This window comes from Lepisosteus platostomus, chromosome 8, assembly GCF_059453375.1.
Source record: "Lepisosteus platostomus isolate fLepPlt1 chromosome 8, fLepPlt1.hap1, whole genome shotgun sequence".
Lineage (NCBI taxonomy): Eukaryota > Metazoa > Chordata > Actinopteri > Semionotiformes > Lepisosteidae > Lepisosteus > Lepisosteus platostomus.
The window spans coordinates 30077817-30098227 of record NC_142618.1 but is presented as its reverse complement, the minus strand read 5'-3'; the positions used below and the strand labels follow the sequence as shown (position 1 = coordinate 30098227).

The window sequence follows — 20411 nt, the reverse complement described above, 5'->3', positions numbered from 1 at the left end:
ACTGGGGCATTAGGACCCACACAGACTGCAGAGCAAGCACCCCCTGCTGGACCACTAACACCTCTTCCAGCAGCAACCTTATTTTTTCCAGGAGGTCTCCCATCCAGGTACTGACCAGGCTCACACCGGCTTAGTTTCAGTGGGCTGTCAGTTGTGAGTTGCAGGGTAATATGGCTGCTGGCCATTAAACGATCCTGTGGCAATCATGGTAGGATCGGGGTGTTAACTCATGAGCCCCAGCTCAGTTCTACTCTAGGCTTACCCAATACAGCCTACCACAACTCTTGATTCAATTAGTAGAGCTATTTCTCACTTTTCCTCCTGATATGTTGGGTGGCAGTGCTACTGGAACTTAACAGATGTGGACTTCACACAGGTGGGTGCTGTTGCTGTGGTGGTTAAGGTGGATCCTTTAAAGTGAAAAGGGCTATATAAATGCAGTTTAATAATTATATGTTTTATTTTACTCTGTTGTGTCTATACTATTTTATTCCAAATGTTAGAGTTACAATCAGATGTGTATTTTAATATAGTGCAGTTTTCAAATTTTAATCTGACCGAGAAAATAAAGCATTCCATTTTCTTCTTCTAAGTATAGGTGGTGTGAATATAGACTTTTGGTAATGCAAGTACATACTTGTATTAGATTATGAGCTTTCGGAAGTCTGTTTAGTACCTCAATTAAAATACACATGCTATAGTACTATATTATTATTAACAATAGTATTATAGTTGTCTAATCTAAATAAAGACTTGTATTAATAATTTAGTATTGGACAGGCAGCGAAAGTGTTTTAACAGCAGTGTTACATGGTTGGAAGAAGGATTATACTTCTGCTATTGTTGAGTGGAAAAAATGAGTGCGGGGCCAACAGGTATCAAGGACAAAGTTGACTTTAATTTTGCAGAGAATGGCCAATTGATGCATTATCTATCCTTGGTCTCTGAGCTTCCTTACATTGAGCAAAGGTCCTCTCGGCGTACGCGCTCGTTATTTACCACACACTCCTTAATTACTGTACCACACAGTTCAGAGGCGCCATCATTGTGACACTTCCACCTCCCTTAAGAAGGAATCCTGAGCCCTTTCTAGGAGAGATTCTTTAGTCCCAGTTAGGAGAACTCAGAAAACAGTTCAAGATGGACAAATTGAGGAGGACACAGGTTGCAGCCGTAGACCTAGGAGAGGATGTGGACACCAGGGAGTCTCTAGCGAGCAGCAGAGGAGGGCTTCTGTGTTGTCTACTCCTCTCCCCCACCCAAAACTGGACATAGACAAACCAGGGCAAAGGGGAACATGAGAGACCACAATGTTCAGGATGGCTGGAGCTGAAGAGGATGCCAAAGACCATCGAAGGATTACAAAGACATTCTTCACTGTGGTGGAAGGAGGCACTCCCAGTCACCGACTTGAGCTGGTTTTTTTCGGGTCCATCTTGTTCATATGGTCTATGAGTGTGTGTCCCTTGGATATTCTGAGTCATGGGCTGTGTGAGATGGATAGCTTGATAGGCTGTAATAAATTGGGATATAATGTAGGATTACTTATGTACACTGGGGTCGATGAACTGGTGGTTCTAGGTTGAAAAAGACCGTGTTGTGGGGGATAAGGGTCTTAGCACCCATAAAACTTGGAGGAGTCACCAACTGTCAATGTTACTGAAATGTTTCAAATAACACGAGAAACACCAATGTTTCTGAAGTACATCAAAGGGGTTTATTTCAGCACCATCAATTTATCAACTTTGTTAATAACCTACAAAATGGAAACCTACAAATTTATTCATTTTATTCCAAGAAAGATCTGTTGCATCAGTATTTGAATATTAGACGAGCATTTGTAAAGTGCAGAAACCATAGTATTTGTTTCGGAGTCTGTTGCAAGTAAAAATGAGTGATCATCACAGTAGCGGATGGGAAATCATTGCTGCGTTGCTTGTAGAGAACCAGGGTTGTACCAACAAGATGCAGTTTTAACTTCCATTAACTGTTCTATGTGATAATGAAATTCCAAAGAATTTAATAAGATTTCGCAAAAAAAAATGTATGTACACGGAAAATGTACTGTATGAACAACACCTTTGCCGGTCCGTCACATTCGCTGTCGCTTGTAGTTCAGGGTGGTGACAGATTTTGTAGTCATGCAATTCATTTTTCTGCCAATAGATGTCTCAGTTTGTTGTAGTCTTACATTCAAAATTTATTGCAAAACCTCCCTTGAAATTAATCCTGGGAGAAAACAAAACATACATATATATAATTTGAACAGAAAATGCAGAAATATGAGAAACTTGAGAAGATTGGAGAAGGTAAGAGACAATGCACATTTGTTAGATCAGATATATGTAGTTGTGCGTTTTTATTGTTTTGTGTGCGATGAAAGCCTGTTAATTCTTCTTGTAGTCAGTTTATTTAAATCTCCGTACGACTGTGGCCTACGCTGCCATCAGAAGCCCCGGGCCTCGCGTAAAAGCTAATGCGGAGTTTGGGCAAAGCAGGTCGGTTACAGGCAATTCTTTCTGATGGTCATTTTCGTGATTCAAAGGTCGTCGGTTCTTATTTATCGACGGGAATGAATTAAACTATTCTTAGCTTTTTGTTTAAAATTTATAATGACATTTCATCTCACTCTGAATCGGTAAGATAACATTTTTCGTTTGTTTGATCCGCTGTTTAGTGGGCTGTCAATTCAGCTTTAGATTCTTTCCACTTAAAATTATCTGTAGAATCTTTTTATATATAGAAATATAGATAATCCGCTCCTTTTTAGCATAATATAAATGATTTTTTAAAACCTGTCCTGTGGTAAAAGATGGTAAATTATTAGCGCTTTATTTATTTGTAATTAGCCTGAACCGCATTATAGCAGACGTCTTTATTATCTTACAGTTATTATAAATGTAAAATAATATCCTAGTAGTTCTATTATTTTAAACCTTTTTCCTGAGGCCCAAACGTAGTTGGACTTGTGTAACTGATGATAACAATAACGTATTTCTAATATAAAAAGATGATTAAATCGGTATAGAAGCAAGCAATCTTGTTTTTCAAACTGTTTTAGATGTTGAGTGCTTTTAATTGCCACTATTTCATCCGCTAAAATCTCGTATAAATTTTTGTTGAACAATATGTATATACTGCATCTATAATCATAATGAATTGTTCTGCTCGTCTAAAGCTATTAAACTAAAAATTCCCACACATAAAATGTTTCCATGGGAACCGATATACTTCGGGGTGTGTTAGTAACCTGGGAAAGTTATTGATATAATACTATTAGGGGGGACAGTTATCAAACATTATATATGTGCTTACTGACTTGTCTCTTCTGAAACAAATAACACTTCAGAATTCGTAGTTTTACTGTAGTTTTGGCATGAAGAAAACCTACAAATGGGCACGGACAGTTATCCTGTATATACTGTACAAACGTAATAAATGGAAACTGGGTTATCTCGGTCTCTCGGTCGTATATTCTTAAAGGAATACGCGATAAAAGAGAACGCCTGTGTATCCTTTTCAGTGTTCTGCCTCCGATGAAAACAAATCATCTTTCTCCATAGCTTCGGGTATTGCAGCTGCCTATTTGTAACAGCAATCTCACGTGGCAATTAAACACAGCTGGTTTCACTGCATGCTTGTTTTATTTTGATCTCCTTCTTTACATAGTAAGGCTACCATCACATGTTTTTCATTGCAATAAAAGTTTTCCCGTTATATAAATACTAAATTAACCAGATATTTGTTTTGAAGAAGCAAATTTGCCTCAAAAGTTCAAGTTATGTATTCTGCCTTCAAGATATAATCATTTTTAATAAACATAGTATCCTGTCTCATTTGGAAGTCATTGTAAATTTACTTCCCAATTGATACTTCTACCCTTTGTTTCCAATTTTTCTAAAACCAACTATTTATTCTTTTCTTTTATTTATATTCATACAGGTACATATGGAACAGTCTTTAAAGCCAAAAACAGAGAAACTCATGAGATTGTAGCTCTGAAAAGAGTACGGTTAGACGACGACGATGAGGTATGAACTGGTTATTTTCTTTTTTAGTGCATACCAAGTGAGGTACTGTACCAATGTTTTGAAGCTTACTGTAAAAGCTGTTATTTATGGTTATATCATTCATTATCATTAGTTGTATTGATTTCTGTTATGAATAAATCTTAGCAAAGGTTTAGTCCAGTCATACATCAGATGAGATGTGGGCAGAACAGTAAAGTAGAAGAAAATTATAATTTGTTTTCTCTCTGGTCAATTTCATGATAGATTCACAACAGATTATTTGTTACATTCAGGTGCTATTAAGAGTTTAGACAAAAGCATAAAATTTGCTGTGTGATGCAGTTACAATTAATTTAATAATGGAATTACAAAACTCAGAATGCAGTTTGAAACTTTATCCATAGCGACTTAAATTTACCATGTTTATACATATTATGTCTCTTATGTATTAGTATTATGTCTCTAATTTTTCAGGGTGTTCCAAGTTCAGCATTGCGAGAAATTTGCTTGTTGAAAGAACTAAAACATAAAAATATAGTTAGGTAAGTGGTTTTTGATTTCTTCAGTTATTAACTGGCATGAAACAGAATTGTTTAATGGTGTTGTGTTGAATAATGTTTGTATCTGAAGCTTGATATTGGAATGTAAATTATGTGGTGCTCCTGCAGGTTTGTTTGTTTCTAGGTAACAAGAACTTATCATTTTGTGATTCTTATAACATTTAAATTGTTGTTTGTCTGACATTCAAATTCTGAATGTATAGAAGTTGTAATCATACTGTAACTTAACATGTAGCTCCTCTCAGATTCTGAGGTGAGCAACACTCATTGAACTACAATTAAGAATGCCTTTCTTAATTTAGCAGGCCCGATTGGCCGATATATATATGTTTTTGTGACCCAATGCTTCTGATCTCTAGTTTGAATACTTCTTACAAGTCAGGGGACTAGCTGTGGGACCTGGGTTTGTAATGTAATAGATGTTATAGGGTAACTGCAGTATATTTTTCTATCTAAAGTATATTCACTTGCAATTTAATGATAACACTCTTAGCCTTTCCCTTAAAAACACACATATATATATATACTAAAACACAGTGGCTGTTCAACCGCTCTACCTGCAAAATATGCAAGTACTAAAATTATAGATAAAAACTACAGTTCTTGTAGAACTTCACTAGAAAAATGTTGTTGTTTAAAGGGGAAAGTTAAGTAATTGTAATACTGTATGTGGGATAATATGAAGAATAAACCATTCAAACAATACCACAAACTCTATTTTAAAAGAATTGGGTTTCAATTCAACAATTGCACAAAAAATAATGTAAATCAAACTGTCAATCGTAATGTAATAATACAGATGCAGCCATTCAAAATGCGCGGGCGATACCGCATTATTTTGCGGTGCGCTTTACGCGGTCTCGCAATCACGCATTTGTTTCCAATCATGCAAAGTACAGTCATTTTTGAGAATTGATTCACCATGCCTTTCACATGCTCATAAAAGAGATTGATTTAGGAACATAAACATATTATCGTATGCAAACTGTACTGTATACAGTATGTATATGTATATTTAATGTCTTAATTGTGCCCGTTTAAGTATTGAATATTTATATAGAATTTTACCACTGAAGGGAAATCTTAGTAGCTGAGCATAAAAAGAATAGGAGCATACTGCAACGCGTGTGAAGGCCATAAACGATATTAATTTTGGAACTTAAACATACAGTATATGGCTGGTCTCGGTACTTTAAAGAAAACATACACACCAGTATTCCATTTCTCCCTAAACATTAAGCATCGAAGTCTTTAACTAACGTGATACCGGAGTCAACAAGCATACTTTTAGAATTTGATTAAAAGGGAATATAATATGGAATCGTGTATCTAAAGAAATTAATAATGATATAATTGTATTCATGTACCACAACACAAGAATAGTACACGCTGTACATTGTCTGTTGATAATGTTTCTGTAGTGCTTTTTCAGCGCTCTGCATGTGACCTTGCCGGTGGTGCTGTGGGTTAGGTTTCTGACTCCCACGTCACACGGTCTGTGATCGAATCCTACTGGTTTTTTTTTAACAAACATTTCTTTGAAAAAATGAAACGTTTCCTTAGTCAGAGATTAATTAAAACCTCACTCGCACCAAACAAATTTATATTTCTAAATATCACAACATGATCGAATTTAAGTCATTTTAATAACAATGAATAGTCACCTAGGCGTTACAATATTAACATTTATATTGATTTAAATCGCGTTTAAATCGCCTTTATTTAAAACCCATAAATAAAGCTGATACTGTTTAGACTTTTAATTATTTAAAACTGTATTACAGCAGCACAATGCACAATGCAACGTAAATCGCTATCTTTGTCTTCTGTGTAATAATGTTCACCTCTCTGTCCAGCAAATTAACAATAGTAATAATAATGAACTTTATTGTATATGGCACCTTTAAAGGTGGCTCCTCAAAGCGCTTTACAGGTTAAAAACAATAACAACAATACTAGTTCAGGTGGGTAGCTGTGTCAGCATGCGTAGGCTGCAAAGGAACAAGTAATAGGTTTATTCCATGCTGAAAAAAAGAAGAAAGAGAACACAACGTTTCGGCCGTGGAGCCTTCTTCAGGTGACCTCACACCTGAAGAAGGCTCCACGGCCGAAACGTTGTGTTCTCTTTCTTCTTTTTTTCAGCATGGAATAAACCTATTACTTGTTCCATAACAACAATACTGTTAGGCTGGGCAAACAATTTTTTTTTTTAAGAAATACAAAATGAGATATAATGATGTGTTCCGGCTTAGACATTAACGAAGAGCATAACACGTGGGTGGCGTAGAGGTCAGCTCTGGCTTTCCCATCTACTGTATACACTGCAAGTACAACCCCCTCTCTGCAGGAGTGCTGGCTGTGATGAATTAAACCGGTTTCACAGGTATTTTCAAAGTAGAAGGAGGCGAGATTTCCAGCGAAAGACACCTCCCCCCCCCTCAAAAACCCAGTAAGTACAGTACTTACTAGTTAAAGGCTAGGCTCCTCAATGAAATCGCTTTAACATGCTAATGCGTTGGTGTAACAGTCCGGGCGTGGGAAGCTTCTAATTTCAACCCGACTACAGCGAAAGGAGCCCTTCTTTCATTAGAAGACAATGAACATATTTTAGCCCTGAATGAATTAATAGCAAACATGGTTTACATAAAAGACATTTTTCCAAGAAAGTTTAGCCTTTGTCACTAATGAAACCACTAAATAAAGACATAAATATAAAAATCTTAAGATTTTTAAAATATATGACTTTGCTAAAATTTATTTGAAAATAAAAACGATTACAAACGCCAGGGGAGAGAGAGAACAGGGGAGGGATGTTGGTTTTGCATAAGGGGCGGGGCTATGGAAATGAGGTCTGTTTGGGAATGTGGAGTTACATGTTCTGGCTGTTTGTGAATTATCGTTGTTGAGTATGGAGTGTTGAGGTATTGATTTTGTGTAATGCTTTATGTTGAAAATTGAGGTGGATTTTGTTTATGATAAAGAGGATAAACTGGGATGGGAGGAGGGTTTGGTTTTGCATAAGGGGCGGGATTATGATAATTGGAGGAATTTGCGAGAGTATAATGGTTTGATATATTTGATTTTGTATTGTGGTTGTTATCTATGTTTTTGGTTGGTATTATGTTTATATGGTTGTTTTTGTTGGTTGGTTGTTATTATGGTTATTAATAATACGATCTATAGTTGAAATCTGAGCCTAAATAAAAAGAAAAAGCAAGTGATTAGGTTTATGAGCAATCTAATTACTTATTCATTTAAAACGCTATATAAAATAAAGTTTATTATTAATTTGCTGGACAGAGCGGTGAACATTATTATGCATAAGACAAAGATAACGATCCTGATCAGTTTAGAAATCTGTGTACGCTGTAAGGTTTTTACTTCTTAAACTTTTAAAATACACGTTTCGAATAGAAAGAAATCCTCTTCCTGGTACAGTACTGTATGTATAGCAAACCAGCACGTCTTTTTTCTCCAATCAGAGGGGTGTCAGATGGTGTCAGCCAATCACCATTCTGAAGCCCTACCATAATCTCTGGTATGGGGAGACCCCAGAATTCTGTCCCATAGTTTAGACAGATGATAGATACTTTTATTGATCCCGTGAGGGAAATAAAGTAAATCATTTTCATTTTAGGAAATTATTAAACGCTCGGTTAAAAGCAAAGGAGATTGTCTGTTATAGTGGACATAAAAACAAGAGTTCGCTGGCATTATATCCTAGAAGACACAGACCGGCGCCAGACCGGTAAAATGCCCGATGAACTAGGGATTGGACAGTTTCCAAGTGCTTGTACAATCGATGGAAATGTTCAAATAAATGTGCAAAAGAAATAAACAAAATAATCATTTATTTCTTTATCATATTGGCTAGCTAATGTCCTCTCTTTGCTAGTTAGTGGCTGTGTTTCTGCGTTGGGTAGCAAACGAGTGACTGTTCTCAGGCGGAAGATGTAAACAGCTTAATTTTTGTGTTAAATTATTTTTAAAAATTAAAATTCATTCTATACAGCAATCGCATATTTGGGTACCGTTTCATAAAACTTTCATGCTTAAAATGTTTAGGGAGAAATGGAAGACTGGTGTGTATTTTTTCTTTAAACTATCAAGACCAGCCATACACAGTACAGTTTATGTACATACAGTAATGTTTATGTTCCTAAATTAATATCGTTTATGACCTTCAGATGCGTTATGCTCCTCTTCTTTTTATGCTCAGCTACTAAAATTTCCCTTTAGTGGTAAAATTCCATATAAATATTCAAAACTAAGTGGATTAAAATGTGCACAGTAAAGACATTAAATGATTTAATCTTTTCACTACCAACCAATGCACCACGAGTGCCCCTGTCGGTCATTTTGGCCAGCCAATCACTTACCGCGGTGCCCTCCGGTGCCCTGCGGTGGCTTGTGGGTAGGTTACTGTACCGCGGGTTTTTACCGCGCATTTTGAATGGCTGCATCTGTATCTATATATTAAGTGTCTTTCAAATAGTCCAGGAGAAAGAGCAATAGACAAGGTGGTTGTAGGGCTGTCCCCCCCCGAATATGTAAGAACGGTGTCATTCCAAAAACAGTTGATCCCAAATCAAAAATAGAAAAAATACATTTTAAATTCTGAAAAAATAAAGAATAGGCAAAAGCCTGAATCAAGAATATTTATACTCGCTCCCCAATCTGTAGTGCACAATTAACAGAGCGCCAATGATATTAGTGGGTGAGAAATTTCTCAGTTCCTGATAACACAGAGACCTCTGCAGCTTCCCAGTTGCTTGCATTGTGGTGCTGTTAGTCAGAGGGCATGCCTCCCATCAAATCAGTTTGGAATGTCCCATACAGGACTATATATTGTAAAATGTATTAAAAAAATGAATGTGATAGAGAGAGGCAAGTCAGCTAAAGTTTCTTATTGTCCCCTGTGTGAGGTTGCAATCCCAAATTGGGCAGGTAAATAGCAAAATAATTGGAGTAATTAAGAGCTGACAGATTTCAATTTAAAAAAAAGACTGGAATATAATTTCTTATGTGGTCATATATAACTGTTGGTAAGCTGCATATGCTCTCAAGGTCACTATTTTACCAGGACATGTCAGCTTTGGTTTAAGTTTAATAGATCAGATGGGAGAAGGAATATAATTCATGTTTTCATGTTTTTTTTTTCTTCTTTACAGGTTGCATGATGTTCTGCACAGCGATAAGAAGTTAACTTTAGTGTTTGAGTACTGTGATCAGGTGAGACTGAGAGCACACACACATGCACCTTACTACTTACATAATTTTCATCACTATTGTGCTAACCATGACTATTTTCACATAATTTCATGAAATGAATTAATGTTTACATTTCATTGCTAAGATTTATTGCTTGCCATGCTGAAGTTATTTACAGTAGGAAATAAAATAAGGAAATGTACTCCAAATTAAATAGTGTTCCACGACTAGTTTTCTGTTTTGAGTGTTGTGGTATGTATTAAGAGCCTGTACTCACAATGAATTATTAGAACAAATATTAATTATTTATTTTTTCTTCATAACTGCGAGGGAGGGAACCATCTAAATAGACTTATAAATTCACTTTTTGCACATATATGCATATATAAATTCAAAGTTAGTAGTCACATGTATCTGCTTGACCATTTCTAGAACTCATCAGTGTGAAATTAATGGACCTCTGAAATGGGCATAAATAATCTTCAAATATGTAAGAATCATATGATCTGTATACACTAAGAGTGCATTAATGCTGTCACTATTAATTATGGTAAGAAATATTGAGGCAATTTACCAGACTTCTAGTTCTCCCTTTGAAATAAACAATTGTGTGCAAAAGTTTAGGCATCCCTGTTTTTGTAACACATCTCCAAGTGAATAGTAGGTGACACAACCTCTACATGGTGCAAAGTTAAACCCAACCTTTCTGTAAATTATAATGTAAAATTGCTATTTGTTCATTTAACAGAAAAAATAAAAGAAGTGAATGTGGTCTGTGCAAAAGTTTAGGCATTTGATTCATTACTACCTTTTACATTTTTTGTCCAAGTCTAAGGTCTTGAAAATAAAGATTATTCACTCTAACAAAGCAGGGGTAGGCTTTAAAAGATCTGTAAACCCTTCCAGCTTTCCACCATTTCAAGTGTCGGAAGCATCATTAAGAAATGGAAGTTAAAGGGTTGACTGTTGAAGTCAAAGCAAGATCTGGATCTGGAAGACCCACAAAAATCTCTGATAGAACTGCTCAGAAAGTAGTCAGACCTGCAAAATAATATCCTCAGACCATTTCTAAGGACTTGCAGAGATCTTTAGCTGACACTGAAGTAGTTGTCTGTACAGCACTGCTAACACAAAAATGATCTGCATGTGAGAGTTGTCAAAAGGAAACCTTTAGTATGCTTTATAAATAACTATATTAATGTACTGCTTTGTCTGCCCAGTGGAGTCATTGCCTATTATAGATATCTTGTCAATTTTAAAAGGTTTGAAATCAATTATATTGAGAATTGACTAATGAATATCCTTTAGGATTAGGCTTGTGGGCTATAAAGAGGCTGTATTAATGAGATTTATTGTCACTGACGGTATAAGATTGGGGTCTAACTGAGTCTTATAATTATGAATATTCTGCAGGACTCTAGTCAGCTTTAAAAAGAAAATCTAGTTTAAGAACCAAGTGAAATACCTTAGTATTGAGAAATAATTAAAATATTTTAATATAGCATTTTTTATCAAAATTATAATTTATTAGATCTTAGTTATCATAAATTTCATATATGATTTATTTTGTGTGTTTATATATGTGTGAAGAGCAGGCATTTTCAATACATCACCATAGAATGATGATAATCCTAAAGGTATTCTTTCTGTGCCATGGCAGTCACTGGGAGAAAATGCCATTTGAAATTCAATGTGTTCTGTATACCTAAAGGCTGCAGTTCAAAAACATGTAAGATTAATAATCTTTTACAGGATTTGAAGAAATATTTTGACAGCTGTAATGGTGATTTGGATCCTGAGACTGTAAAGGTAAGCACAGTACATACCTACAGAGAATAGGTAAACAGAAAACAGAACTGTTTAACTGTAGCTGTCTGAAAAAGTGCTTAAAAAACATATTTTTTTCCTGTATCCCTAGATAAAAAAACAAGAAAATGATGCACAAACATTTCCTGGATTTGTCTTTCTGCCATTTTTAAAAACACCCAACTGCATTAATAGCCTTGCTATAGGGTCTGGTATGCTGTAAAGACAGATAATGAAGCTGATAATAATAATTAATTATATATATATACTTCTATAGCACTTTTCTGGACATTCCACTCAAAGCACTTTACAGATAATGGGGACTCCCCTCCACCACCACCAATGTGCAGCCCCCGTCATGTGTGACGGCAGCCATAGGGCACCAGAACGCTCACCACACACCAGTTATCAGTGGGAAGGAGAACAGAGTGATTAAGCCAATTCATAGTTGGGGATTATTAAGAGGCCATGATTGGTAAAGGCCAATGGGAAATTTGGCAAGGATGCCAGGGTAACACCCCTACTCTTTTCGAGAGATGCCCTGGGATTTTTAATGACCACAGAGAGTCAGGACCTTGGTATTATGTCTCATCTGAAGGACGGTGCCTTTTTTTATTGTATTTTATATATAGGTCCCATCGCTATACTGGGGCATTAGGACCCACACAGATCTCAGGGTCAGTGCCCCCAACTGGCACCTCTATTACCTCTTCCAGCAGCACCCTTAGTTTTTCCCGGGTGGTCTCCTATCCAGGTACTGACCAGGCTCACACCTGCTTAGCTTCAGTGGGTTGCCAGTTGTGAGTTGCAGGGTGATATGGCTGCTGGCCATATCACAAATCCACAGTGGTTGATTTGAAACACTGCAATTTATAAATGTAAACCATTATTATGTTGCAAGTTGCTATTTGGATTTTGGAGTGGAATTTAAAAAATGTTTTAAGAACATTATTAGATTACATAAGATGTAATCAAATAGTCTGCATACTGACAATTGGGATTAATGTAATAAGAAATTACAGATTGACCAAAAGTATTTTAACTTAGTACCTACAATTCTCCATTTTTAATTACTATAAGAATTCATTTTGTGCGCTTTTTGGTCTTTATATTATACTGCTCGTGACCAGGTTGTCTAGAATGTGCCTGAGATACAGGACATCTGTTGTTTGCTTTCGTTGATGTCTCTTGTAATAACCTGAAGACGTTACACCCAGTAACCCAGTAATAGTGTGATCACATGGTTTCATTATTTTGAATATATAAAATTCTGTAAACTGAGGTTGTGTCAACTTCTTTTCCAGCCCTCGAGGGCCCATTTTTAATCTAAATCCTACACATTACCCTTTGCCACTTGTACATCTGGGTTATATTTAAGAAGCAATATCTCAGGTTCAGTCAGATTCAGTGAGTTGCTGGATTTATAGGATCTACAGTACGAGAGCCTTTAATAGCAAAATGACTTGTTTTCATTCCATATTGTTCTAATAAATTCTGTCATAAGTAAACAGTATTGATGGACTACTGCATATCATACTTGAAGTTCTGTTTGTTTAATTCCTTTTAGTCCTTCATGTACCAGCTGCTGAAAGGGCTGGCTTTTTGTCACAGCCGAAATGTACTACACCGAGACCTCAAACCTCAGAACCTTCTTATTAATAGGGTGAGTAGATCATGTAAGTAGAAATGTATATAGAAAGTGATAGATAGAAGGCTGATTGACCCATTCCTGGGTCAAATCTTATTCTTTTGTATGGGGCACGTCTTCCACACTAATGAGTTGAACTAAAGAATAGAATTGAACTAAAACTAGTTCTAACAATCTACACTGCAGTGCGCCGTTACATCTAATGCATATTATTTTAACATTACCCATCCCGTCAGTTTGTATTTCCAACCACCTTTCAATTATTGAAAAAGTGTAATGTCTTCAAAATTAATTTTAAAATAGTTATATAAATGTTTTTTTTTCAAAAAAACATAGAATCAATCTTAATGTTAGTTGTGTAAATTATGTAAATTATTTTTTCAAGCGATTGCACTTTTTTTCTAGGATCCCTTTTCTTCAGGTTTTTGTAAACATTTGTTCATCTTTTACTTTAAACCTAGGGCTTTTTATTTTACTTCTAATTACAGTTTGTTCTGTCATTCTACTAAACACAAAGACTAGGAGTTAAAAAGGGAAATAGACAATAGAAATAAATATGCCTTTTTCCTTACTGTCTCTTTGAGACACGAGAGAAGATGTCTTCTAACGACTCAATCCAATTCAGGATTGTGAGGAAGCTGGAGCCTATCCTGGGAAGCAGTGGGCTCAATGCAGGGTCTTGTTCAATAATGTGTTATGTATTTTTGATGAGTTCACTGTAGGTTATCTAAGTAATATAGTTATGCCAGATACTGTAATTGCATTTAACATTAGATTTTATTTTTAAAAAGTTATTACTTTTTACTTTATTACTTTTGTATGGATTGTCATATTCTTTATTGGAAAATCTTTATTTAATTTCTTGCATCTCTTTTTCATGTTTCTTTCATCTCATAATTTTCTTGATTACCTAGTCATTTACCCAACATGCGTGCAAGCATGTCCTTAATAGTCCACTATCCCTCTAATCTATATGAAGTATTAAACAGCTCAGTTCTCATTTCACAGACATCCCATTGAGGTCAACATGCAAAGTAGTTGTTGTTACTACTGCAACTATGATGACAACAAAAGGGGAATGCAGTTACCCCAGAAAGATAGTTTGCCATTGTGGGTAGTAATTAGAAATCAGAGTGTGCTGCGTTGTCTCTGGGAACATCCAGAGCTCTACGTTCTACTTTTTTTTTCTAGGAGAGGAACATCATTGTGGCAACCAATCATTTATCAATAGAGAAATCGGAGACAGCAACATAATTTTGGACAGTACAAACATAAGGAACAAAACTTGTAGTAGTGAAGAATATTACACAATTTAAGAGTCTAAAATCACAAGAACTAATGGTTTATGTAACAAAGTCAGTGAAGATGTTTAAAGTTCCAGAGTGGAGTAACTGCAAAAGGACTAAAAGGGTAGTTTTCTTTTATACAAAGAGGCTTCTAATTTTTGCAGTGACATTTATTTTAACCTTCTATAAACCGTGCTCTGTGTATTTTCTTTCAGAATGGAGAGCTGAAACTAGCCGATTTTGGATTAGCGAGAGCATTTGGGATTCCAGTCAGATGTTACTCAGCTGAGGTAAATAATATGATGTCTTACAATTATTATGGTGTACTAATAATTAGATAATGTTTTATTAAACTCTTAGATTTTTTTTCTGTTTGCTAGATTGAAAAGTGCTTAATAATACGCTGGGCAAACGTTCCGAGGTCAAATTCTTCCAGCACGGGGGTACCTTTAAAGCTGAGACGATGGCACCGAAATTTTTTGGCGCGCATTCTCTTTAAAGCCCTGGCCAAATATGAAGACAGTACGTACAGTTATAATTCAAACGGAATTAAAAACTACACATCCCAGTTACCATGGTGGTGCTTGTGATCATTGCGTTTAACCAACAAAACAGGGCGAAAAATCAGTCACATGACTTTGGGGCAGAGTTTCGAAAGCTTAACCTATCAGCAACAAAGCGAAATTTACACGATAGGCTACCTCAAACTGTCAGTTACACGACTGTGTATGTCGCTTAAGCCACTCCTATTTGGCATTTTAGTTATGGAGGCGAGAAGATGCCCCCCGAACCCCCCCTCTCTGGGTGTCTGATTTGCCGCCATCTTTAAATGTTCCGTGTACGAATCGTAGTAGCTACGCGTACGAAATAAAGTTAATCCCAGCTACAAAACATATATATTTTTGTGGTAAGAGGGCGCAAAACATCAGTATTTCCTGCTATTAATTACTGTACGATTTATAGTTGAAATCTGAGCCTAGATATAAAGTTACATATAAAGTTAAAATCTCGACAAAGCAATGTAAGAAATACAGAGAAAATAAATCCTTTCTTACATCTAAAATCAGTTTCGATCAAGGTCTCTAAAACGAACAAGAAAAAGGATTTTCAGAGGGCAATTACGCTGTGTTTATATAGGATAAGTGATTTATGAGCAATCTAATTTCTTGTTCGTTTAAAACAGGGAAATGTCAGCTGCAAAAGATCGCACCAGAGACAGCACTCTCTCTGCCTGTCATAGATGTTCAGGAAAGGCTGAATGAAGTCATGTCAAGTACAATAATTCGGTGATCAATAATAACAGTTGTAGGACAAGAAACAAAAGATAGTGAAATCTTAAGCTTTTTTAGGCTAGAACTCAAGTTCATTCTACAAATTAAGGCAAATGAAAATTCAGGACGTTAAAGTGCTAGAGGTGGAAAAAATACAAAAATGCACATGAGTAAAAAGTTTTAGAAATGGAGCAGGTGTTGCTTTGAAATAAGCAAACAGAAAAAAGCCATGACTATAGTGCAGAAGAGGAATGCAGGAACACTTGCTTAGATATACAAAAAAATCACAAAAAGGTGTATGTTACAAAAGAACATGCAAACATGTTCATCATGTACATGAACATGTACATCAATTTCCCTTCGCAATCAATAAAGTCTTATCTATAAACATGAAACAGAGTGAGGAATCAGAAAATTAGCATGCATAAAAAACAGCAATTCTGTCAATGAGCCCTAAATGAATTAATAGCAACCATGGTTTCATGGAGGGCTTCTCAGATAGTTGGGCATTCAGGTAGATTGCCAGGTGAAAGGATTTGTAAACATACTTTGTTAAAGCAAGTCAGTTTTTTCCGCAACACATAAAAGACATTTTTCCAAGGAAGTTTAGCCTTTGTCACTAATGAAACCACTAAATAAAGACATAAATATAGAAATCTTAAGATTTTTTTTATTCAATGTTGGTAGCAGGATGAACTGTCAGGTTGAGCTACAGATGCAGCCATTCAAAGTGCGCGGTAAAGACACCGCAGTACAGATACCGCAGGTAAGATGACACGCGATACCGCGGTGCGTGATTGGTTGACCGACAGGGGCACTCGTGGTCCGTTGGTCTGTCGTAGAAAGACTTACTGTACTGTAAACGTCTTTACTGTGCCCGTTGTAGATATTGAATTTTACCACTGAAGGGAAATCTTAGTAGCTGAGCATAAAAAGAATAGGAGCATACTGTAACGCGTGTGAAGGCCATAAACGATATTAATTTTGGAACGTAAACATACAGTATATGGCTGGTCTTGGTACTTTAAAGAAAAAAATACGCACCAGTATTCCATTTCTCCCTAAACATTGTAAGCTTCGAAGTCTTTAACTAACGTGATACCGGAGTCAACAAGCATACTTTTAGAATTTGATTAAAAGGGAATATAATATGGAATCGCGTATCTCAATAATTTAATAACGGTATGATTATATCCGTGTACTGCGGCAGAGCTATGTAGGGCTGTTTCGCCTGCCTGATCATGTGAGCTCTCTTGTAGCCTACTGGTCTAGGTGCGTGCACACCAGCTGGTAGGTTGGGTGTTCGAATCCAGCTGGTTCTGGACTTTTCATTTTTATTTATTTATTTTTTAATCGCGTAACATAAACATATTACCGTATGCAAACTGTACTGTATACAGTATGTATATGTATATTTAATGTCTTAACTGTGCCCGTTTAATTGAATTTAAAAAACATATTTAACACGAACATTAAGCTGCTTACATCTTCCGCCTGAGAACAGTCACCCGTTGCTACCCAACGCAGAATGGTGATTGGCTGACACCATCTGACACCCCTCTGATTGGAGAAAAAAGACGTGCTGGTGTGCTATACCAGGAAGAGGATTTCTTTCCATTCAAAACGTGTATTTTAAAAGTTTAAGAAGTAAAAACCTTACAGCGTACACAGATTTCTAAACTGATCAGGATCGTTATCTTTGTCTCATGCATAATAATGTTCACCGCTCTGTCCAGCAAATTAATAATAAACTTTATTTTATATAGCTTTTTAAACGAATAAGTAATTAGATTGCTCATAAACCTAATCACTTGCTTTTTCTTTTTATTTAGGCTCAGATTTCAACTATAGATCGTATTATTAATAACCATAATAACAACCAACCAACAAAAACAACCATATAAACATAATACCAACCAAAAACATAGATAACAACCACAATACAAAATCAAATAATCAAACCATTTTACACTCGCAAAGTCATCCAATTATCATAATCCCGCCCCTTATGCAAAACCAAACCTTCCTCCCATCCCAGTTTATCCTGTTTATCATAAACAAAATCCACCTCAATTTTCAACATAAAGCATTACACAAAATCAATACCTCAACACTCCATACTCAACAACGATAATTCACAAACAGCCAGAACATGTAACTACACATTCCCAAACATACCTACTTTCCATAGCCCCGCCCCTTATGCAAAACCAACATCCCTCCCCTGTTCTCTCTCTCCCCTGGCGGTTGTAATTGTTTTTATTTTCAAATAAATTTTAGCAAAGTCATGTATTTTAAAAATCTTAAGATTTTTCTATTTATGTCTTTATTTAGTGGTTTCATTAGTGACAAAGGCTAAACTTTCTTGGAAAAATGTCTTTTATGTAAACCATGTTTGCTATTAATTCATTCAGGGCTAAAATATGTTCATTGTCTTCTAATGAAAGAAGGGTTCCTTTCGCCGTAGTCGAGAGCCTAGCCTTTAACTAGTAAGTACTGTATTTACTGGGTTTTTGAGGGGGGGGGGGTGTCTTTCGCTGGAAATCTCGCCTCCTACTTTGAAAATACCCGTGAAACCGGTTCAATTCGTCACAGCCAGCACTCCTGCAGAGAGTTGGGTTGTACTTGCAGTGTATACAGTACACGCGTTATGCTCTTCGTTAATGTCTGTGAAGTTTTATTTAATCTCTGAGCCATACTGATTCTTCTGGAAGCACACCAGTATTCCACTTTCTCCCTAAACATTTTTAGGATCAGAGTCTTACATGTGGTTATTTCGAAAACGTTTGTACGTGCTCCTTCTTACCATGTTACTGTTTACCGTTACTGACCATATTAAGTTTAAGTGCCTGTGGGCACTTTTCCTGTCCGTGGGGGGTGGACCGTCTTTCATTAGAAGGTTAGTCTGTTCTACTCTGAGAATGTAGGGGGGGGGGGGTGGGAAGTGCCCGCGGTCATTTAATTAGTATTAAAATCTTAGTTATCTTTCTAGTTCACAGGTTTGCATGCATAATTTAATTTTGAAAGCCACTGAGACATCAGGTACTACTGTTGTATTTATGAAAAAGAAACAAAACAAAAAACATACTAACAACTGTGCCATCCTACTCCTTAGTTAATACATTTTATTATTCATAAACAGTTAACATTGTTAGCAAAATATTTTGAATTATATTTAACCCTATTTTTTCTTTAGTTTTGTATTTAACTTATTATATGATAGACTTAATGTATATTAATGTATATTTGAACAATGAAAATATATTTTTACAAGATTTTACATTAAGCACTTAAAATTAATATGGTTAATAATAGTAAACTGTAACATGCTGTAACAAGATCGGTTAAACTTCGAAGAAAATCCTTTCAGAGAAAATGTTTCAGGTGTGAAGAACAAACCTGTTCCCACACACCCTGCCCCCACTACCATTAGAATATACACAAACATTTTATTTTTAGCGTTTCATTCTGAGCAGAAGACCCTCACACCTGAAGAGTGCTGGCTGTGACGAATTAAACCGGTTTTACAGGTTTCAATCACAGATTGGGACTCAGTAAAGTAACACACAGCGCCAGTGGATTTGATAATACTGTACCTAACCAAAATCCGCAATATGGAAACAGAACCTGTGTAATTGTTGATAGATGATGTACTCGTAACATTTTTTCAAGACGAACTACAACATTTAAAAAATGACTTGTATGTACTTGATATCTCTAATCAATCCACGGGTCCCAGCACAAAACGAAAGTAAAACGCATACCGTTTCGCGCTTCTTATTAGTTGCTCAAAAGTAATTTGACCGTATGAAATGCATAATATAAACCTAGAAACATATACGTGAGCAGTACTTAAGCACTGTAGTATCGGTGTTAAGACATACCTCTCAAATACTGTAAATCAAGTTAAAAATATCTCAAGAACGATTCTGGTCGTAATGAAACCATGTTTCGTGTATGTTTTCTTTTTCATCTTGAAATAACTCATTTCTAAATACCTTTTTCACTGTTAACATCTTGTAGCAACTTTGCGACAAAATATACACTCTGACAGTTCATCCTGCTACCAACATTAAATAAAACAAATCTTAAGATTTCTATATTTATGTCTTTATTTAGTGGTTTCATTCGAAGCTTACAATGTTTAGGGAGAAATGGAATACTGGTGCGTATTTTTTTCTTTAAAGTACCGAGACCAGCCATATACTGTATGTTTATGTTAAGATTTCCCTTCAGTGGTAAAATTAGATATGAATATTCAATACTTAAACGGGCACAGTTAAGACATTAAATATACATATACATATTGTATACAGTACAGTTTGCATACGGTAATATGTTTATGTTACGCGATTAAAAAATAAATAAATAAAACTGGAAGGTCCAGCACCACCATTATGTTTATATGGTTGTTTTTGTTGGTTGGTTGTTATTATGGTTATTAATAATACGATCTATAGTTGAAATCTGAGCCTAAATAAAAAGAAAAAGCAAGTGATTAGGTTTATGAGCAATCTAATTTCTTATTCGTTTAAAACGCTATATAAAATAAAGTTTATTATTAATTTGCTGGACAGAGCGGTGAACATTATTATGCATAAGACAAAGATAACGATCCT

General features: G+C 35.7%; 1 protein-coding gene across 2 annotated transcripts in view; it reads left to right on the top strand.

The window, feature by feature from the left end:
- The first annotated feature begins 2155 nt into the window (after positions 1-2155).
- cdk5 (cyclin dependent kinase 5) overlaps positions 2156-20411 on the top strand; it is a 31478-nt gene continuing 13222 nt past the window's right edge. The window contains exons 1-7 of one of the 2 annotated variants that reach the window (XM_088643078.1): positions 2156-2309; positions 3943-4031; positions 4485-4552; positions 9742-9802; positions 11534-11590; positions 13155-13250; positions 14737-14811. In XM_088643078.1, coding sequence (XP_088499204.1) covers positions 2273-2309; positions 3943-4031; positions 4485-4552; positions 9742-9802; positions 11534-11590; positions 13155-13250; positions 14737-14811 — 483 coding nt within the window. In that variant the 5' untranslated portion in view covers positions 2156-2272. Of the gene's footprint in view, positions 2310-2412; positions 2499-3942; positions 4032-4484; positions 4553-9741; positions 9803-11533; positions 11591-13154; positions 13251-14736; positions 14812-20411 lie in introns of those variants that run through there. The other variant, XM_088643079.1, reaches the window with a different exon arrangement.